Source organism: Maniola hyperantus, chromosome 6 (genome assembly GCF_902806685.2).
Source record: "Maniola hyperantus chromosome 6, iAphHyp1.2, whole genome shotgun sequence".
Classification (NCBI taxonomy): Eukaryota; Metazoa; Arthropoda; class Insecta; order Lepidoptera; family Nymphalidae; genus Maniola; species Maniola hyperantus.
The window spans coordinates 7,203,685-7,226,883 of NC_048541.1; the positions used below are offsets into that span (position 1 = coordinate 7,203,685).

At 36.3% G+C, this 23,199-nt stretch overlaps 2 protein-coding genes across 7 annotated transcripts; both read left to right on the forward strand.

Annotated features, from left to right (window-relative positions):
- The first annotated feature begins 8,665 nt into the window (after window positions 1-8,665).
- On the forward strand, window positions 8,666-11,582 carry LOC138402469 (uncharacterized). Its single transcript, XM_069499161.1, has 2 exons — window positions 8,666-8,759; window positions 9,685-11,582. Exons 1-2 carry the CDS (start codon window positions 8,666-8,668, stop codon window positions 11,580-11,582), a joined length of 1,992 nt encoding a protein of 663 aa, XP_069355262.1.
- A 2,017-nt stretch (window positions 11,583-13,599) lies between these two features.
- Window positions 13,600-23,007, forward strand: LOC117983123 (putative uncharacterized protein DDB_G0282499). 6 transcript variants are annotated; one of them, XR_011236892.1, is made up of 5 exons: window positions 18,064-18,214; window positions 19,746-19,773; window positions 20,314-20,935; window positions 21,625-21,688; window positions 21,762-21,832. XR_011236892.1 is itself a non-coding variant. In XM_069499413.1 (4 exons), exons 1-4 carry the CDS (start codon window positions 13,674-13,676, stop codon window positions 21,881-21,883), a joined length of 831 nt encoding a protein of 276 aa, XP_069355514.1. In that variant the 5' UTR covers window positions 13,600-13,673; the 3' UTR covers window positions 21,884-23,007. The 6 variants fall into 6 exon arrangements, 5 of the variants coding, with proteins under 5 accessions (XP_069355514.1, XP_034825490.1, XP_034825488.2 ...); XM_069499413.1 differs by lacking the exons at window positions 18,064-18,214; window positions 19,746-19,773; window positions 20,314-20,935; window positions 21,625-21,688 and adding exons at window positions 13,600-13,747; window positions 14,888-14,915; window positions 15,417-16,023 and having other exon boundaries at window positions 21,762-23,007; XM_034969599.2 differs by lacking the exons at window positions 18,064-18,214; window positions 19,746-19,773; window positions 20,314-20,935; window positions 21,625-21,688; window positions 21,762-21,832 and adding exons at window positions 13,600-13,747; window positions 14,888-14,915; window positions 15,417-16,023; window positions 16,236-17,304.
- The last annotated feature ends 192 nt before the right edge of the window (window positions 23,008-23,199 follow it).

The following is a 23,199-nucleotide window of genomic DNA, read 5'->3' on the forward strand; positions in this document are numbered from 1 at the left end:
AACCAGCACTGCTCCACAACGCAACCAAATTTTTTGTAAGATTTTACATCATTTGCATGTGTAAGCCTAGCACTTATTTTCTACATGAGCAACAGCCATTTTTCTCGTCGTTTTTATTTTTGCATGTAATTTGGTAGGGCATAGCTCGAAAACGCAACCGAATCGTGATCAGTCCTTATACGGTTTGCATGAGCACAACTAGTACTTTCTATACCATCACCAGCAATATCCATATCATGTAATTTTTGGTAACGAGCAGTCGTGTTTCAGGCGCCATAAATACTTATGTCAACCACTCAGCGCAACCAGAGTAGCATATTTGTCTTCAGAGAGTTGCCCTCTATCCTTGAAACCCAGCAAAATCCATATCGGTGATGGTTACCAAATTTGTTGTGACCCGCCGGACCATGATAACAAATGGGTGAGTCATCTGTTCACGTGACACGTCGCATTCTAATTTGGTTGTATGTCGTGACCAAAATTAGTCAAAGATTTATTGACTTATATCGAAAATAAAAGCTAATACAACATATAGAAATAAAATATATGAACTGAGGTTTTGATGTCATTTGTGATAGGGTGCAGGGTATCAGTTTGGGTAACGACGATGGCGATATCGTATTACCTACCTTGAGATATTGCCGCGGCTGACTAACACAAATAGCTCAATAATTAAACACCATTTCCCAAACATCGCTCCGAATAACAAATGGGCGAGTCAAATGGGTGAGACGTTGCATTCAAATTTGGTTGTGACCAACATCATTCAAAACTAACGTTATAATATATTCTAAAGAAGACTGTAAATCTAATACGCATAAAAACGGAATATTTGCGAATTGGGGTATAGTTTTGACGTAATACCTAAGTGATAGGGTGCAGGATATCAGTTTGAGTAACGACGATGGCGATATTGTGTTACGTGGCGATATTGTGTTACGTGGCGATATTGTGTTACGTGGCGATATTGGCACGGCTGACTAACACAAATAGCTCAATTAAACAGGCCACCGTATCCCGAACATCGCTCCGAACAACAAATGGGCGAGTCATCTGTTCACGTGACACGTCGCATTCTAAATTGGTTGCGTGTCACGCTTTTTTGCAAGTTTGAATTAACCAATGCAATCAATCAAGTTCGTTTCGAAAGGATATTTATTGCAGCACTGCAACGGATCCATTTATTTTGTGTCGCCCAGTTCTGAATCGTATGATGTTTTAAAGTATTGCTAAAAAAAAAGAATTTTCTCGTGCACGTTCTGGCTTGTTTATTACTGTTTTGATTGCACCGAAGTAATTTCAAAACTGCAGGTTTTAGGGATTCTAACCAAATATTATGAAATACAATTTTTAATATTTATATTTGAATTGCTGGTATTTTGAGCATCCGTTACCTACTCTTTCGTTTCTCAATAATTCTACCATCCTCCTATGTAGCCTACATAGTTCAATAATAAATATAATTTTTTTTTAATATTACAATAAAACTTAAAGCTAGCCTTATCTAATTACTATATAAATCATGACCGCGTGGAATGGTGCCAAGAATACTGGCTGCATTTCCGCGCTGGACAGCCAGACTGATCCGTTGCGCAAAAAATGAGCCAGCCCTTCTGTCACCAGATGAGGCTATTAATCGCGGTGAAATGTCTCGTAAAAAATTTTTAGCACTAAGACTCCATGGCCCCAGGGTCTCCACGGCAAACGGCACAAAAATGTAACTCTCTATAAGAGAGGCATACTTGCGCCGCTTGCCGTTTTCAGCTGTTTCTGCTGCGGCTCCCGGTCTTGATGCTGTCTTCCTGATTATGACACGGGGCCAATGTGTCAACGCAAATATAAAATTCAATTTTTTTCATTAATAAGGTGATTCACTCCTCACCTTAGTTTTAGAATTATCGTGCAAAATGTCGAAAAAATACGACTGTAGTGTAGTACGGAACCCTCATTGCGCGAGCCTGACTCGCACTTGATCGGTTTTTTTTTATATAATTGCTGTAATAATTAGTATAAGCTTAGTTGTATTATTGAAATTTTGAAAGGCAATACGCTCTCGTTCCTATTCGCGGAACAACTAGCACAAGTACAGCACTCGAGAAAGTTCCTTCGAGCCAGTAGAGCCGCCTGCTTAATTGGCTAGAGTTTTCGCTTAATATTTACAACTTTTAAGCAAATGCAGTGGAATTGTGTTCGAGAGTCTGGAGTAATACACTGCCTGCAGCTTTAGTTACGTTAACTTGTCGAAGTTTAATTGAATTTTGATAAAAAGAAACAGCTGAATATAACTTTTCAATATTATCGTATGCAGTATGCGCATGCCTGCATGAGACTTCTCCATAATGTTCTCAAAGGTGTGTGAAGTCTGCCAATCTACACTTGATCAGCATGGTGGACTATGGCCAAAACTCTTCTCATTCTGATAGGAGACCCGTTCTCAGTAGTGAGCCGGCGATGGATTGGATGATAAAGTAGGTGTATGACAGAAAAATCCGAACCAGATAATTTAATCCGATTCATCAAAAATAAATAATTTACTTAATTTTATTAGCCTTACAACTAAAACACAAAACTTTTTGCTCCTGTAAACCATCATTAAGTGTTTTGTATTAGTTTGCAACTACCACACTGCATAAAATCATTATTAAAAACAGTTAAAACAATCTAAATGAAGAAATCCGATAAGTAGCGGAAGTTATACCAGATTCTGAGGTAAAAGAGTAATCTCGTTGAGCTGCAGGGCATTGCTCTCTCATTGAAAACTTAATTCGAAATGAAATTCGAATTGAAAAATAATTTCTGCCTACATTTTCTTGTATTATTTTTCAAAACAGATAAGTATTTTCAGACTGCAGTCGCTTAGATAGCTAAGAGGAATTATAGGTGATCATAATTTAAATCTGCAAAGAAATGGAGCTGATTTATACCCAGGATGATAAAGTGGTCGCTAAATTCATATCGATTGGAATAGTTTACACCACTATTACTACGTAGACTGTACTACATCACAGAGTTACTATACTGGGACTACGTATACCTACTAAGTATATAACCATCTCCAATTTAATCATAAAACTTAAAAATTTGGACTCGAGCAGCGTTTTGTCTTAAAAATGTACGCGATTTTATATTATTTAGTTCAGACTTTTTCGTGTGGGAAACAAGAGCGTTCAAGGCGACTCATTTTAATTTAGAAACGCGATGATTTTCTCCGGAAACCCATGCGTTATCCCGACCGTTTGTTAAGCTCTCGAATTATGTGGCACCCGAGGGAGCTCTACGGAGAGCAACACAAAACAAATTTTACTTTTTTGCTCAGAAATTTACTTTCTACCTGCCCGGGCACCGTTGGTAAAAAATAGACTTCTTTAATACAAACAGCAATTTAGTTAAATTGTTTTAGTATTTATAGGATAGTAGAGCGCCAGTTCAAAAAAGAAAATGTGCACAAAGATTTACTTTAGAAGCTCAGTGACTAATTTGTACAAAAGAAGCTTTCCTAGAATAAATAATTATAAAGCTTTGTTTACATAAAACTTAACCCGAGTTAAATTTTATACTGTAGGTACTTAATTTATGGAAAGAATAAAAAATATACCGAAATCTAGACTAATTTCCACTAGCGAAGCTATAGGTAAGGTAAGTCAGCACACAGCAGTTATTTTTATAAAATGGGGGCTAAGCGTGGGCTAAGTTATGTTAATGAAAAGTTACATTATAATGAAAGCACTCGTTACTGTTCGCAGAACAACAGCTAGTCCAAGCACAATACTCACTCAACATGAGGAAAACCGGCCAAGTGCGTGTCAGTGTGTACCTACTCGGGATTTTTTTTCGACATTTTGCACAATAAATCAAAAACTATTAGATATGCATAAAAATAAATAAAAATCTATTTTAGAAGGTAAAGTTCTTTTATATGATACCCCACTTGGTATAGTTATCCTACTTTGAAAATTAAAAATACAAATTATTTTTTCATGAACACATTTTTTTTTTGTGATGTATCCACAAATTCACAGTTTTTGGATGTTTTCCTTTACTTGTACTATGAACCTACCTATCAGCTAAATTTCATGATTCTAGGTCTATGGGAAGTACCCTATATAGGTTTTCTTGACAGCCACGACAGACGGTTAAACGGACAGACGGCCAGACGGACAGACGAAGTGATCTTATTAGGGTTCTTTTTTCCTTTTGAGGTATGGAACCATAAAAATGTAAGAATTTTGTGAATTACGTTTTACAAATTATGCCTAGCTTGATGATAGCACCCAGGTAGAAATATGCTGTAAAATATAATATGATGAGCACGACATTTGATTTCCCTGCACACCTCGTTAGTGCAGTTTAATGCGCCGCCCGTAGCGATGCTCGTTTTATTATGCTAACGGGCGAACGTTGTAATATTTTGAGTACGTCACCGCCGCCGGTGACATGCTGCATATTTAAACAAAGGCGTTTGCGACGTGAGATTCGCGTAAATCGGTGCACCATTAAGCGCCGCTCCAGATAATGTATGCACCACCCGGGCAGTGCATGGAGAAACATTTCTTTTAAAATAATTACTAGGTAAATACTAACATGCAAGCGGGTGATGGAGAGAGCTACGCTTGGAATTTCTCTACGTGATCAAATCAGAAATGAGGAGATCTGTAGTCTCCTACGGACCAGAGTACCCAACATAGCTCAACAGGTTGCGAAGTTGAAGTGGCAATGGGCAGGGCACATGGTTCGAAAAACCGATAGACGTTCTAGTCTCAAGGTACTTGAACGGCGATCACGCACCAAAATCGCAGCCTTGGAAGATCCCCCACTACGTGGAAAGACGACATCAAATGAGTCGCAGGAAGCCGCTGGATTCAGACAGCGCAAGACCGTGGAAGTACCTACAAAAGCAGTGTGCAGCAGTGGATGTCAATTTTGATAATGAACATGGAAGCGCGCGCGATAAAAAGTTTGCGGGTGCGTCTGGAACCCTCGTAGATTATCACCATTACAAGTTACAACATTATCTTACAAATTCTAAAAATTGATAGTAAAAAATTGTGGTTTTAGAATAAATGAATTGGATTTTGAAAACATGGAAAATATTTCGCCGATTGCACAAAATAATCCACATTTATTTTTAGCTACGCTAAACGAATAGTAAATAATTAATTCGTGAAACTTGTTCGCCAGCTCTTCTGGGTTTCCTGACCTGATATTTACGCACTGATTCTACGATGAATGTTCAGCATATTTTTAACTGAAAATATTTACTATATTTTTGTTGGTGAATTAAATTCCAAACTATTTAATATTATAAATGCGAAAAAGTGTCTAACGTTTTGATGAAATTCAGTACTGAGTTAACTTACATCACGGAGACGGCCAATCATAGGCTAATTTTTGTCCCGAAAAATTTAAGAATTCCTGTAGAATTTCTAGAATCAAAATCCACGTGGATGTAGCCGCGGGCATCTTCTATTTGGTACAGAGATAACTTGCATACCGGGTGCAAATGTGCTACTTTTTACCACGGAAAATCAAAGCGTTCCCAAGGGATTTTTAAAACATCTAAATCCACGTGGATAAGTCGTGGGCATCACCTAGTCATACTAATATGAAACATATTAAAGTGAGAACTTCCACCCTTATCATTGAAAGTGAAGTCGTCCATGAGGAAAACCGTTCCGAGATCTATACAATGTCGTTGGATGTCTTTGACAGTCGGGACACATCGCGATCTGAACGATTTACATATTACGTGACACTTTTTCAAAGCCCGTCATTGACTCTGGCCGATAGACTGAAGAAGATATTGTTTTTCAAACGCTGTTCACCATTCGGAACACTTGAGGGATAAACAGGTTTTTTATCGTCGATAAAAATTCCGAGGTAGACTATGAATATTTTACCTATTATTTTACCTTGAATAAAATGTTTTCAAAACAATGCTTTGATATTTATTTATTTTTTTAACTAAATTGCCAACATAGTCTGATCTACCAACCACATTCTATTTTTTACTCAATGATGCGACTTTGTCCGTGTGGATTTAGGTTTTTCGCAATAAAAAGTATTTTGTATCCGCAAGCTATACCAATTAAGTTATTAAAAGTTTTTATTAAGGACTCCTTTGCACACTGAATACAGTGAAGTGAAGTAAAGAATATAAATTATTATTAATCTGTAATATGAGCCCGAACTCGGCAACAAACTGATGTACAGTTTGCAAGATATAAATTGTTATCGTACGTGTTAATGCAGTATAATAAATAAATTTAAAAAAAGTAGACGTTACGCCCCTTTCGCGAATGTGTTTGTATGCTAGCGTTCACACGAGCATCGCTGCGCTCGCTCGCTCGCGAGATGCTCGCTAGCATATAAACACATTCGCCATCAAACAGGATCCTGCAGAAAACGGGGTCCTGCAAAAAACTGGACGCCGTGGACTCGCAACTTCATCCGCGTGAACTGAGGTTTTTAAAAATCCCGTGGAAACTCTTTGATTTTTCGGGAGAAAAAGTAGCCTATGTCGAGGAAGGCTCAAGCTATCTCCTCTGTGTCTCGTCAAAATTAATTAAACGGATACGCCTTGAAATGCTCACAGACAGACACACTTTCGAATTCATAATTATATATGTATGGATTACTGTTTCCGAGTTCGTATGAAAATCACGAAGCAGATTAATTTATTGCCGAAATGAAGTAAGCTGTGCCTGGAGCGTTGTATTACATAATACATTACCTACATAAAACACCGTGAGGACTTTATACAAAATACTCTTAAAAACTGATGTGGCTGTTCGCAGCGTCACAGTAGGTATCGTACGCGACAGGTTGAGATGGCAATCGGGGTCTGAGGCGGGGGGATGTCCCACACTCCCGCACGCCACCCGCCCGCACCAGGTAAGCGCGGGGGATACGGATGTGCGGGGCTTTCCCTCCCCGATTGCCATCAATAAAAACAATGACAAAGAATTTGATATATTATTTGTAGATGAATCACCTACTCGCCTACTTGTTGTTAAGCCTATATTTAGGTATGTTTGGGATACGGCGACCTGCCACGTCATGACCTGCCGCCCAAGCACAGGTCTAACACAACCATCTCGCCGCTTAAGCAACATTTTGTCGACGAAAAAGCCGCGAGAAAGCATAGTCACACTGATTCTGCTTGGGCTGCTGTTTAATTGAGCTATTTGTGTTAGTCAGCCGTGCCATCACAGCCTAACTTAATTATCGCCATTGTTCACACGTTGTACCTACTGTGAGATCATCAGAAGCTCTATTAAATCCGAGTTGTGTTCGACAACATCCGTACCATTACCCATATTATTATAAATAAAAAACGTTCCGTTACCCTCATTATAAATGCGAAAATATGTATGTTTTATTTGTTTGTTCTTCAATCACGCTGCAACGGAGCAACGATTTAGCCTGATTTTTTCGCATTTATAAAGTTAAAGACCTGGAGAGTGTGATAAGCTATTTTATATCCCGGAAAATCAATGAATTTCCACAGGTTTTTTGAAACCTAAATCCACGCGAAAGAAGTCGCGGGCATCAGTTAGGTTGGTATTCCTAAATGCGAAAGTGTCTGTCTATATATCTGTGACATGTATGTACCTGCCTTTTGTTGTTGTGTTTGGTACCTTCACACAGCTTTAACTCTGAATCGATTTTGATACATTTTAGCAGATAAATAGAATTTAGGGGCATAGTTCTTACCGCAGCAAAATAGATTATATTATTTTCCTACAGAAAACATTGATTCCAGGATCAAAGCTGCAAGATTCATGGTAAAAATAAAATATCTAGAATGAATGTCCTATCGCCGGCTCACTACATTGCACGGGTCTCCTCTCGGAGTGAGAATGGTTTTGGCCATAGTCTACCACGCTGGCCAAGTGCGAATTGGCAGACTTCAAACGCCTTTGAGAACATTATTACTAGTTAATTGACTTTTATATTTTCATATTATTATATTATTGTAAAGCTTGTTTAAATTATCAAACGTACTGTTATAAATTTATAATTAATATCTAATAAGTAATCTGTAAAAAATTGTAATCCTATTTGGCCTTATTTTCAGTCTGTTATTATGTAAAATTATATTGTATGTATCGCTGTCGTTTGCAAATAAACGAATAAAATAAAATTATGAAGAACTGTCAGCTCAGGCATGCAGGTTTCCTCACGATGTTTTCCTAGGCCGTTAAAGCAAGTGATATTTAATTACTTAAAACGCACATAACTCCGATAAGTTAGAGGTGCGTGCCCGGGATCGAACCCCCGACATCCAATAAGGAAGCGGACGTCCTAACCACTAGTCTATCACAGTTTATGAAACAGAGAATTACAAAGTAAGAAAAATCTACTGTTGTGCAATCCGAACATCAGCAAAAAGACAATTGTCGTGTTAAATGATGATTCTGTGTTTTAGACTATAAAAAGGTGAACAATTATAATAATTTAGTTTGACCTTTAAAATAATATTATAAATGTAAAGTCAATATTCTCATAAAAATACCGATACCGAATCCCTTAGGTACATACCGGTTTGAAATCATGTGAGAAAACAAAATATCTAATACTCCTTCATTCGTATAGCAAAGATGGACATCACCTCTCTAGTTGTTAGTAGTTGTTACTAACATAATATTTTGTGGTTAACGTCAACATGAAAATTGTGTACGATACTGTTTATTATTGCCTTTTAACTGTTTGTGTTTGTACAGTAACGTGTTTCTGCGCAGAACATGGAACTTACAAAGGTATGTACTTTGTTTTTATGGTATACTTTTACATATTATGTCAAACTACAACTGCATTATTCACATGACCGGGCATAAAAAGCTTGGCAATATCTATTACACGTGGTAATTTTTATATTTTTAATAATGTTTTACTGAAATTTTAAGATAAATTTCTAATATCATAATGTAAATAAATAATGGGTACATAACTACATACTACGATTAACTTGATGATTTTGAATTATCGATATTTCGACTCAGTTGCATGAGTCGTGGTTACGCCGGGACTGCAGTGCTGCAAGAGATGATGTTCTAATATTTTATTTACTACGCAATGTTTGTAAGCATTTGCTTTTTATGTCTTAAGATCAGTGTAAGAATATTATAATTTCATCAGTAGGTATTAATTAAGACTATAAGACCATAGTGCTACCGTCGCTATTGCCCACTTGGAACTGACTTCAAGACTTAAAAAAGTTATAGTTATGGCAACAAAGACTTAAAATAAAATAAAATTGATTATTATCATCATGACTACGGACTCTATCTCACATTATGTTTTGCTGACACGCACTTGATCAACATTATTTATAACTAACTGCCCCGGCGAACTTCGTACCGCCTAACAGTCGATTCTTTTTCAGGATTGTTTTAGATTTTTTTTCTCCGTAAGAACCATCCCCGTACTTAAAGGAATGTTATAAATTATATATAGAGATTAACATTTATGAGACGACTTTTGCTATCTAAGTTTATCAAAAAGATAAAATTATAAATTAAATCAGTATAAAACTTATGATTCACTGGACTATTAGGTTTTACCCCAAATGATCTGTTATCTGCATGTCATGAATGTTATAATTATATAAAGATAAAGACAAACAACTTTCGTGCGAATATATTATCAATGACAATTTTTTTACGTGAAAAATATTTTTTTCAGGAAACTATGAAAACAAAAATAATTCAGCCAGTCCCAGTGGGAGAATTACAGAAAAAACAAGATGTAAAGACTCCAATGAACGAGTAAATAAATGTTTTAATGGGACGGACAACATAAAAACACTAGAAAAACATGAGCTACCACAAAAAGCAATATCAGTAACAAACAAAAACAACAATACTTTTCAACATCGAGATATTTCTGGTCCAAATTCTCAAAAAGTTAACGTCAAAGATTTGCTAGATTACGACGGTTTTCATGGGAACCCTCCAGATCTACAGAAATATTCTCCTTATGAAGAGTTCGGTCTTTTACCAGTTCGAAAATGGCCTTCTGGTCAACCACCGTCTTGGTCATCTCAAAGCAATCCTCCAGATCATAGCAAGCCACAGTCACATGATAAATATCCTATGCTTGATGGAACATCTCATGGCAAACCGCCACTTAGTGGTGAATTATCTTTTCATGAAAAGCCACCTTATGCTGGATCTTCTCACCATAATAGGCCCCCTCATGGTGGATCTACTCACCATAACAGACCACCTTCGTGTGATGAACATTCTTCTCATAGTAAACAACCTCCACAAGGAGGATTAGCTCAGCATAATAAACAACCTCCGCTTGGTGGACATCAACTTCCCCATGGGGGACCTTCTCATCACGATAGACCCCCGTATCATGGTGCATCTCCTTCTCATGGCAAACCACCTCCTCATAGTAGACCACCTCATCACAGTGGATCTTCTCACCATAACAGACCACCTCCGCATAGTGAACACTCTTCCCATAGTAAGCCACCTGCACAAGGTGGATCTTCTCACCATAATAAACCACCTCCGCAAGGTGGACATCAATCTCCTTATGGGGGACCTTCTAACAATGATAGACCTCATGCTGGTTCTCGTCCTCATGGCGAATCTCCTTCTCATGGTAAACCACCTCCTCATAGCAGACCACCTCATTATGGTGGATCTGTTCACCAAGATAGACCACCTCCGCATGGTGGATCATCTCATCATGATAAACAACCTGATGGTGGGTCTACTCACCATGACAAACCACCTCCGCAGGATGAACATCAACCTCCTCACGGGGGACCTTCTCACCATGATAGGCCCCCGCCTCATGGTGGATCTCCTCCTCCTCATGGTGGACCTCCTCCTCATGGTGGAACTCCTTCTCATGGTAAACCACCTCCTCACAGTGGACCACCTCCTCACGGTGGACCACCTCATCATGGTGGACCTCCTCCTCATGGTGGAATTCCTTCTCATGGTAGACCACCTCCTCACAATGAACCACCTCCTAACGGTGGACCACCTCATCATGGTAGACCTCCTCCTCATGGTGGAACTCCTTCTCATGGTAGACCACCTCCTCACAGTGGACCACCTCCCCACAGTGGACCACCTCATCATGGTGGACCTCCTCCTCATGGTGGGCCTCCTTCTCATGGTAGACCACCTCCTCACAGTGGACCACCTCCCCATGGTGGGCCACCTCATCATGATGGACCACCTCCTCATGGTGGACCTCATCACGGTGAATCTACACACCATGACAGACCACCGCCGCATGGTGGATCACCTCATCATGATAAACAACCGGATGGTGGACACTCTCACCATGATAAACCCCCACCTCATGGTGGGTCTTCTCCTGGTAAACCACCGCATGGACATCCTACACATAATAAACCACCACATCAAAATAAACCTCAACTTAACGATGAAGCTACTACTGCAAATCCAATCAATGGAGACTGTACCACTACGCCTAACCCTACAATTATTTTTAGAGATCAGCTTTTACCCCCATTGTTTCAAGCGCAGCCAGTTAGACCTCCACACGAGATAGAAGATGGATACAACTATATACATTTGATAGATGTAAGATAAAATTATTAAATACTGGACGGACGCCTGATGCATCACATTACTCACTCCATCATACACCATGAAGATGGATTCTATACGGATACATCTCGTATTTATTTGTTGTTTACTATCTACTGTCTAAACCTTTACATATTATTGCCTCGGTTTACGATAGTTTTGTTCAAGATTATAGTATAGTTTTTTTTTCAATGTCTTAATTTATATGATTTAATATTAAATGATAATTTTAAAAGTCTCAATTCTGCAATATCTTTACTTTTACAACCTTTGCCACAAAAAACAATTATTATTTATACAAAAAGTTAGTAAGTAAGTACAATATTTTAAAAGTATCATAATATTATGTTAGAAAAAATTAAGATAATGGCTTATTTTATCATTGTCACTTATGCTGACTACTGACTCATATTGTAAACAATAGTCCAAAAATTACGTGATCAAAATAAACGTTGGTCATGTATTGAGCTCAAAGTCAACTTAATATGCATAGGTAATTCGGAATAACCTGTTAGACGTTGTTATAGCTAAATATTCTTATTTTGATAAATAAGTACATACCTACATAGTGTATGATCCTATTATCCGGGCGGGGTTTTAAATACTTACCTACTATTCGTGTTGTACACCCTCTATCGCTTGGTTTTTGCCCAACAATAAAAAAACCTAATCATCTGGGTATACCTAAGATAAGTTTACAATAAAATTATAATTATTATTAATGCCGTAATTATCTTTTGTTTTTTTAACGTTTAAACCCAACTTTCTAAATCTGTACCTTACCCTAATGAGATTTTTTTGATTCGGTTTAGTTTTCAATTAAAGTTGTATAATTCAATGTAATTTATTTCAGTTTAAATTTGAAGCTTATTTTATAGTTTAGTTTTATTTTAATATTCTTCATCCTTATGGATTTAGGTTTTTCTCAAGGGAACTCTTCGATCTATCGAAAAGTAAGCTATATCCGCGTGTGGGATGCAAGCAATAAATCTTGTGCCGAATAAATGATGCCCGCAGCTTCATCCGTGTGGATTTAGGTTTTCTAAAAATCCCGTGAAGAACTCTTTGATTTTCAGGAACAAAAAGTAGTCTATCCATCCCCAGGATCCAAACTATATACCAAACGTCAAAACGGGTAAACGTACCTATGGTTTGCGAAAAGCTAGCAGACCAACAGGCAGGAATTAACAGAACAGACTTTTGCACTATTGGATAAATGGAAATAAAAATGACCATTATTTTAGATAGGTATTACTATTACTAACAGAATAGGATGAATAGAAATCATAACAATCAAAGGTTACTACAAATGGTTACTAGAAGTAACAAAAAAATAAGATTAAGTATTAATTTTTATTGTACAATCACGGTTAGGTATCTATTTAAGGCGGTTTTTTTTTTTGTAAAAAAAAAAATTATGACTGTGTTCAAGAACGTCTCATTCATTTACTTAATAGTATAACTGTGGTTATTATAGCTATATATAGTAGTAGTATATATAGTTGCATGTAAAATATATTAGATACGTTTAGATTACGCCACATATACGAGTAGGTATATAATATTTTTTATAAGAAGTTTAAAAAAACCTACATAGTATAAATTATTTCAAAAAAAATTCGCGGAATCCACGGGGGACCAGAGGGCTGGCAGTTACCGTGGTCAGCATATTAGTCTGGCCATTCAACGAGGTAACGCTGCCAGCGTTCTGGGCACCCTGCCTCGTTGCGGTGGTTTAGATGATATTTTCGATCTGTAATTTTTATGTTCTAGAATAAGTTTGGTATTTTTGTTTATTGTTGTTGTTGTTTATATTTTCATTTGAATCTAAAAATAAATATTATATTATTTCAAAAAAAACATTGTAGGTATAGTACGTGACAGGTCGAGATGACAATTGGGGTGGGGACGCTCTGCAGACTCGCACAGCCTACAGCATAATATAATAGATACATTATCATTTTGACCTCACTTAACCCGCAACGAGCTGGTTTATATGTATATAAAGTACTATATTCTTACATGTACCTACCATAAGTTGTGATTACTCGTCTGAGAAGGCCACACGTAACTTTGCAAAACCAAACGTTAAAAATGTATTGTTCATCCATATTTGTTTTTAGTTTAGTTATTGTTGTGACGTTTTTATCTGAAAGAGTTACCGGGCGGTGCGTATTCATATGCTATTATACTCGTAATCTACCTACCTTAGAACATAAATCTAAATATATAAAAGGAAAAGGTGACTGACTGACTGACTGATCTATCAACGCACAGCTGAAACTACTGGACGGATCGAATGCTACTGAAAGTTGGCATGCAGATAGCTATTATGACATTGGCATCCGCTAAGAAAGGGTTTTTGAAAATTCTACTCCTAAGGGGGTGAAATAGAGGGTTGAATTTTGTGTAGTCCACGCGGACGAAGTCACGAGCATAAGCAAGTATTTTACATACGTCATTAACAAAAAGTGTATAGCTTATATAATTATTTGAAGTGTTTTCCTTAAATCTGTCGATGAATATATTTTAAGATGTGCATTTACCACATAAGACGAAATCGCAGGCTTTAGATATCTTTCATATTTACCTATACCTAATATTATATCCAGTAGACACGAGTAAATTCGTTTTTTGCTGCTTATTTGAACAATTCGTTTATCCCTATTAATCCCTACTATTATAAATAGGTACAAAACTATTTGTTTGTTGGTTTTTCTATCAATAACTTCACAACGGAGTAACGGGTCGATGTATTTTTTGGCATACATAGTAAATGGACAGCGTTCTAATCAGCACCCATATTATGAATGCGAGTGTGTTTGTTTGTTGGTTTATTGGTTTGTTGGTTTGTCCTTCAATCACGTCGCAACGGAGCAATGGATTGACGTGATTTTTTGCATGGGTATGGTTAAAGACCTGGAGACTGATATAGGCTACTTTTTATCCCGAGAAATCAATGAGTTCCCGCGGTATTTTTAAAAATCTAAATCCACGCGTACGAAGTCGCGGGCATCAGCTAGTTAATTAAATAATAAATAAATAAATAAATAATAAAGTTTAGGAGTGAGATAGGCTCATTTTATTGCCGTAGTGTATCTATATATTAAAAGCAAATTCACGTGTAAACTATACGTTAATTTAAACAACCCTTATCCACGCAAACGAAGTTATGGACATCATATTTTAGCCTAATAATACATAATAATTTATTTAATAGTTATTCCACGAATGTCCATGAATAATATAGTACTTCGTCTTCTACATAGACTTAAATAAATTATTAAATTGTCTCATCAATTTTTCAGAAGCCAGCTCAACAGCAACTATAAAGCGGTAGGTTTTATAATTTATGACTATAATATACCTAGTAATATTATTAGCATCATTATCATCAATCATTATCAACCCATCACCGCTCACTACTGAACGCGGGCCTTCCTTTAAAAGAAGAAAGGGTTATTAGGCCATTGTCCACCAAGCTGGCCAAATACATATTGGCAGACTTTCTTGAAAAGATCATGGAGAACTCTCAGGCAATGCAGGTTTCCTCACGATATATTTCTTCCTCGTTAACAAGTGATATTTATCTGCTAATACTAAAGCAGCGATAGCCTAGTGGTTAAGACGTAGGCCTCCTATTTAGAAGGTCCACAGTTCCGACTCATCAACTCCTAGCCCAAACCATTGGACCTATAAAGCTGAAATTTTGTACAGGGATGCTTTTTATACAATATTGTAGATAAGGGACAAGCGACCAATAGTTGTTAGCTAGATAATACACAAAACCTGATATTTTAACTTTACTAAAAGTTTTGATGACGTATTTATTTTTAGCCACAATACCAACGTCAAGTTGAAGTCACAGAGATTGGGAGGGGCAATTATAAACACAATGTCATAGATTTTGACCCGAATGCCAATAGTGCTGGTCCCACTCAACACGTTGGATCCCAGCCTGAAGTACAGGGTTACGGATTCAGTACCAGTCCGCCTGCATACAATTACAATCCAACTAACCCAGAAACACCACGTCCAAACCAGCATCTTGGATCTACAATTAATGTTGGACACGGATATGATAACCGAAACATAGTAGCTCTAAAACCCGATACTAGAACTAGATCTGACGATACTAGAAATAATGGAGGAACATCTTTTTTGAGTGGAACTGATGTTTTTAATGTCGGTTACGGAGAAAATAATCATAATCAGATCCTTGTTGACGGCAGACCAATACAACCTATTGTGCCAGTGAATAGTGGCAACAGAACCCCTCAAACACAAAGCAGTGCGGGCAACCCCAGCAATAATGGTGGCTATGGAACAAGAACGAGTAATAGTCCAGTCTATATTAATGGCCAACCAATACAACCAGTACGTAATGATGGAGCCTGGAGCACATACCAATCAAACGGTCAAACAATACACATTTTAAATACAGGTAAAGTTTATTGTTATTAACATGATTTGTCACGCATTATGCTTGATTAGGATTTAAAAGGTGTTAAATTGAAAGAATTAAAATCCTCTAAATGTACCTACCCAAGTCAGAAGTAACTTAATATAGTGAACCAAATCTTTCCCTAGATAAATCTAAGTAAGACATCTTATTTATAAGGCGATAGTGTAATTTTAACAATCATATTATTACAGATTAACAGTATTCATGCTTGTGCATGCAACCCGCTCGACAGCAAGCAGCCACTCAGTACTTAGCATAAGAATATATATTAGATCTAGCACGAATCTAACGAAAAAATAATTTGAATATCATCCTTCGAATAATTGCAGGAAATTCACAGCCGATAAACAGAGGTATCCAATTGAAAACATTGTACGCTATGTCAGCACAAATAGACCAAATTACAGCCCAATTAAGACAGCAAGCGGCAAGACTAAACATGCAATTATGATAACATTGCAATATTTATAGCCCAATTACTAAAATATGTAACAGTAAAAGATTGAACTGTAAAATTCCTAATGCCATTGCAAGCTTCCTTTAGCAATTTGTAATTTAATATTATAAACAGTTGTAGTTACCTATACAAAGTGATTGTTACAAAGTAGTTATAATATGATTTTAAAGTGAATAATAATTGTGGTAATGTCAAGAAAATTCTTATTTGTGAGAGATGGTTACAATATTGAATAAGAAACTTCTATTTGAGAGCACTATTGTATAAGGTGTAATTAAATTCAGTGGTTTTTTTTTATTCTGACTATCTGGATTATATTATTATCTATGATAATAATATAATCCATTTATATGCCAAAAACATTCGTCTATTATCATTGTGACTGTTTAATGGATTTCCACATTTTACCGACTGTTTAAAGTGACTCCAATATATTTTTTGGATTTGGAATCGTGAAACTACTTAACAACATAAGTACCCTGAAAAATATCAGTGATTTTTAATTACACTTTCTAGATTACCAATATAATTCCTACTAAAATCCTTATATACGATGGTAAAGAACGCACTCTAAATGTTTTGTAATTTGTACCAGTAGGTTAATATCTACAGCTTTCTTTTTTGGTTATAATATTTGATTTTGTAATGCGTCACATTTAATTTTCATTATTTGTTGTATTTGGTTGTTTGGTGTTGTAAATAAAGATTATAATATTACTAGATACTTATATTTATTCATATTTTAATAATTATTATTATTGTGTCAATATTGCATTATCTTATAATAAAATATTTTTCATGTAGGTAATTAGACTTTTACTGTATTATCAAACTTGTTTTACTCTGGATCCATCCGCTCATTTATGAATCCAATGCAAAAACAGAGCTAACACATGAACCTTTCACCGAATGCGTACTTTTTTTTTATAGATATAGCGAGCAAACGAGCGGGTCACCTGATGTTAAGTGATTACCGCCGCCCATGAACATTTGCAGCACCAGAGGAACCGCCGATGCGTTGCGGGCCTTTAAGCGATTAATATCTATTACCTAAAAAGCGATTATTATGTATCGTTAAAACAAACATTCCTTCAGGCCTAGTAATCCTATTAGTATAATAACGCTAGTATTGGTAGAAAAAATGATTTTTTGGAATTACCCCAAATTCGAATTTACCCCAATACACCCTATATAATAATTTTCGGAACTTTGATGCAAAAGTCTTTATAAATTGTTTAAAACAGGTACATATAGTACGCGACAGGTCAAGCTGGCAATCTGAGTAGGAGGCGGGGGACGCTCCGCACACCGCACACGTCACCCGCGCTATCCCGCACCGGGTTAGCATGGATGCTGTGCGGGTGTGCGGGGCGTCCCCACCCCGATTGGCATCTCGACCTGTCGCATACCTACAATTTTAAGAAAACAGTGCATTTTCACATAATAGAGTACTTACTCTAGTACATAATATAGTAAGTAGAAACTTTATCATTTTGACCTCACTTAACCGGCAACGAGCTGGTTCATAATACATAAAGTACTATGTATATTCTTGCAAGTAGGTACCACAAGTTGTGATTACGCGTCAGGGAAGACACGTAGCCGCACGCACCTAACCTTGCGAAACCAAATGTTAAAAATGTATTATTCATCCATATTTATTTTTAATGTAGTGATTGTGATATTATGCTTATCTGGGAAAGTTACCGGGCGGTGCGTATTTATATGCTATTATACTACGTAATTCACTTTTCTATAACAAAAATGCCAAATAAATATAACAAAAATAAATTCATAATAATTTGAAACATTTTCCTTAATAAGTAGCTGAAGATGAATGTTTTTTTAATATGCTCTTTTCTCACATAACTTTTCTCACTTAAACTGCGCTTAATGAATTGAATTGTGATTTAAAGTGGATATTGAAGCTTTTTTTATATTGCGTAGGTATATTATGGTCTATTACTTTTTATATTGTGTGTGTGTGTGGTTGTGTGTGTGCGTGTGTCTGTGCGTGTGTGTATGTGTGTGTGTGTGTCCAGAGATTTTTCGAGTTACAAGCTACTTTTTATCTCAGAAAATCGTTCAAATCCGACGAGATTTTCAAAACGTAAATCCACGCGGACGAAATCGCAGGCATCATTTAGTGTAGATAATAAGACGTATAATATTACGTGAAGCAGACACGAAAGACTTCGAGTTTTGATGCTTATTTGAACTAACTTTAACTATTATAAGTGTAAAAGTGTGTTTGTTTGTTGGTTTGTCCTTCAATAGGTAACTTTACAACGGGACAACGGATAGTGGATAAAGTTAAAGACCTGGAGAGTTAGGTAGGCTCCCTACAGCACTTTTGGATTTGACTCTGCTGATATAGGAATTGACGATGGTGAATTGATATTAAAGGTACGCTTAGAATAAATTATCTCTGGCTTAGGTACCAAGCAACGACTTCACGGTTCACCTCCATGTTCCAACTCTTCAACCCTGATGATGCACTCCTAAGCCATTGTTAATTGTGAAATAATATTGTAGATGCCAAACATAGATACCATTATTGAACTTTAAGTTCCAACCCTTCAATACTAATGCTGCAGGGTACTGCACTCCTAAGCTTTGGGTTTTTAGGAACTGTTGATGGTGAATTAATATTGTACCATTTACCATTGTACCAAACCACGACTATATGATTGAACTCCGTTCACGAAAATCGAACGCACTTCTTCGAAAATTATATTGTATTCTAAATTTGTCCACCAGCGAGACAGGAGTGGAGAAGGCGGATAGGGAGGTGTGAGGGGTGCAACGGATCCACATGATTTTTGCATCATCATCATAATCATCAGCCTGTGGACGTCCACTGTTGGACATGGGCATTCCCTAAAGAGAGCCACCACACCCGGTCCTCGGCCTTTCTCATCCAGCCACTTCCCGCTAGCGTCTTTATATCATCGGTCCATCGTGCTGGAGGGCGTCCCACACTACGCTTGATTATACGTTGTCTCCACTCAAGGACTTTCCGACTCCAACGGCCATCGCCTCTACGACAGGCATGAACTGCCCACTGCCACTTCAGCTTGCATTTTTGCATGGATGTAGTTAAAGACTGGAGAGTGACACAGGCTTCTTTTATCCCGGAAAATCAAAGAGTTAACAAGGGCTTTTGAAACCCTTTTTACACCACGCAAACGAAGTCGCGGGTATCAGTAAGTAAATTAATGAATTATTTTTTTTAATTTTTCAGAAACCAGCTCAGCAACAACTATGAAGTGGTAGGTTTTAATAATTTGTATAACTTTTTAATGTAGTATTCAAAATATATTAGCATCATTATCATCAATCATCATCAACCCATCACCGCCCACTACTGAGCGCGGGTCTTCCTATAGAATGAGAAGGGTTTAGGCCATAGTCCACCAAACGGCCAAGTGCAGGCAGGTGGACTCCACACATCTTGAAAACATTATTGAGAACTCTCAGGTAATGCAGGTTTCCTCACGATATTTTTCGATGTGTGATATTTAATAAATTTGCTAATCAAGCTTAGTGGTTACGTCGTCATCGGCCTTCTATTTGTGGAGTCCAGGGTTCAATCCCGAGGTTCAATGAAGCATGTCAATTAAGCAATACATAGGTATTAGCATTTTATAAAAATAATAAAGAATCATCCTTTAAATTTTCGTAAGGAAGCGAAACCGCAGGTGATCGCTAGTCGTTAGCTAGATAATAATAATATAATAAATGAAGTCGGTTAACAAAATCCGTTATTTTAACTATACTTCAAGTTTTGACAACGTATAATTTATTTTTAGCCCCAATACAAACGTCAAGCTGGAGTCTTAGATATTGGAAATGGCAATTATAAACACAATGTCATAGATTTTGGCCCAAATCCCAATAGTGCTGGTCCCACTCAATACGGTGGATCCCAGCCTGAAGTACTGGGTAACAGATTTGGCAATAGACCTCCTACGTACAATAACAACCCAACTAACTCAAGAACACCACGTCCAAATCAGTATCTTGGATCTACACTTAACATTGGACATGGATATGATAACCGAAACACAGTATCACTAAATACCGACACTAGAACCCTTCAAACACAAAACAGACCTTATGATACTAGAAATAATGATGGAACATCTTTTTTGAGTGAATCTGGTCTTTTTAATGTCGGATATGGCACAAATAATCATAATCAGATCCTTGTTAACGGCAGACCAATACAACCTACTGCACCAGTGAATAGTGGCAACAGAACCCCTCAAACACAAAACCGCGCCGGCAACCCCTACAATAATGGTGGCTATGGAAGAAGAACGAGTAATAATCCGGTCTATGTTAATGGCCAACCAATACAACCAGTACGTAATGATGGAGCCTGGAGCACATATCAAGTAAATGGTGAAACAATACACGTTTTAAATACAGGTAAAATTAATAGGCTAGTTGACACTTTTTTTAAGTTGGTCTTAAATGGTTAATATTTGTCCTATTAGATCAAAAAAATTAACACTATATTTTTTTGCGCCCTAAAAACCGTAAAACTTTAATTTAAAAATATATTTTTCATAGACAGCTGAAAACACTGTCGGCCATGTTTGGCCTATTGATTATCTGTGCTCTGACGTCATGCATTTGTAAACAACAGCATAAACTTCCGTGACATATGGATGACATTTCTTTGTTTACATATTTAATGACGTCACATCATGGCTGACAGCGTTTTCTGCGTTTCAAATAAAAATAAAAACTGTCTTTTTTAAAATTGGATTTATATATCCATCCTGCGTTTTTAATAATTGTTATTGATATATTTCGTTGTCTTAAGCAAAATACTATAATAAATAATCATTTATTGGACGAAATTAGATATGAGTCAAGTAGCCTATTGTAATTAACATGATTTTTAAAAGATAAAACTTGTCACACATAATAATTGCTTGACTAAGATTTAAAAGGTGCTAAGTTGGAAGAATTAAAACAAATGTAAATCTACCCAATCAGAAGTAACTAATAGTGTCCCAAATCTTGCACCAAACAAATCTGATAATGCGATATCGCCTTATTGGAAAATCTTATAAGGCGATAGTGTAATTTTAACAATAATATTATTACAGATTAACAGTATTCATGCTTGTGCATGCAACCCGCTCGACAGCAAGCAGCCGCTCAGTAGCATAAGTAAATATAGTAAATCTAGATTCTAGCATGAAGAAAAAAAATATGTTAAATATCGACCTTCCAATAATTGCAGGAAATTCACAGCCGATAAACAGAGGTACCCAATTGAAAACATTGTACGCCATGGTAGCACAAATAGAGCAAATAAAAGCCCAATTAAGACAGGAAGCGGCAAGACTAAACATGAAATTATGATAATATTGAAATATATTAAGGATAATTAAAAACCTAATTAAGTACTAAAATGCTAACCATTAAACGTTTTTAACTGTAAAATTTACAATGCCGTGGCCCGTTTTACCAAAGATTTTCCTTTAGCAATTTGTAATTTAATGATGATCACAATTGTAATTATTAATTGTATTTAAAAAAGTTATAAAACATGTTGTTACATAAAAATGTTATAAAATAATGCCGGAGTGACTTGTTGGAGAGAAGGTTACAGCATTGAAAAACAAACTTATAAAAAAACTAGCTGATCCCTGCGGCTTCGTCCGCGTAGATTTAGGTTTTTAAAGATTCTGTATAGCTTATGTCACTCAGGAATAATGTAGCTTTCTACTGGTGAAAGAATTTTTTAAATCGGGTCAGTAGTTCCAAAGATTACCCCCTACAAACAAACTTAACGACATAACCTCTTTATATAATAGTATAGATAAGTATAAGTATAGAAGATAAAAAATAAATATTCCTACGAATTAAAAACCTCCTCCTTTTTTGAAGTCGGTTAATAAGAGAGCACAATTGTATAGAGTGTAATTAAATTCAATAGTGGTTGTTTTATGATTCTTACTGCATCTATGATAATAAAAATTTAATCTATTTATGTCATCACTGTTTCTGTTTATGTATTTTCACATACTATACTACTACCGACTTCTTATAGTGACTGTAAAACTTTTTTGGATTTGTAATCATGAAAATGCATAACATCATGCCCTGAAAAACATCAATGATTTTTAATTGCAACCTCTAGATTAATTTAATACTTACCTTCAATACCTTATTACGATTGTAAATATTACTTGAAGTAAAAGTTACTTAAAGTGTTTTGTAATTTTACCCGTAGGTAATTAACATAAAAAAACATTAGGTACATATTAAACTATCTTTTATTTGGTTATTATATCTATTTTCCAACGCGACACTTTTAATTTTTATTATTTGTTTATATTTTGTTTGAACACCATCAAACAACCAAACATTGTTTGGTGTTAGATATAGATTTTAATGTATGTACTTACATATATTTATTTTTATAATAACTCTGGTGTCAATGTTGCATTATCTTCTAATAAAATATTTTTTATGTAATTAAATAGACTTTTACTTGTATAATACATCAAACTTGTTATACCTACTCTGATCCTTATTTAATACTAGCCGATGCCCGAAGCTTCGCCCTCTTGGATTAAGGTTTTTAAAAATCTTGTAGGAACTTTTGATTTTCCTGGACAAAAAATAGACTATTTGTGTAGTAGCCCGTCCTTGAGATGCAAGATATTTCGGTA

Excerpts from the sequence above, each read along its gene's own strand:
- LOC117983123 (XM_069499412.1), top strand. The coding sequence starts at position 18,132 with ATGTTAAAAATGTATTATTCATCCATATTTATTTTTAATGTAGTGATT. Across the intron at positions 18,215-19,745 it reads TCTGGGAAAGTTACCGGGCG|AAACCAGCTCAGCAACAACT; the intron begins GTGCGTATTTAT and ends TTAATTTTTCAG. Across the intron at positions 20,936-21,761 it reads AATACACGTTTTAAATACAG|GAAATTCACAGCCGATAAAC; the intron begins GTAAAATTAATA and ends CAATAATTGCAG.
- LOC138402469 (XM_069499161.1), top strand. The coding sequence starts at position 8,666 with ATGAAAATTGTGTACGATACTGTTTATTATTGCCTTTTAACTGTTTGT. Across the intron at positions 8,760-9,684 it reads AGAACATGGAACTTACAAAG|GAAACTATGAAAACAAAAAT; the intron begins GTATGTACTTTG and ends TATTTTTTTCAG.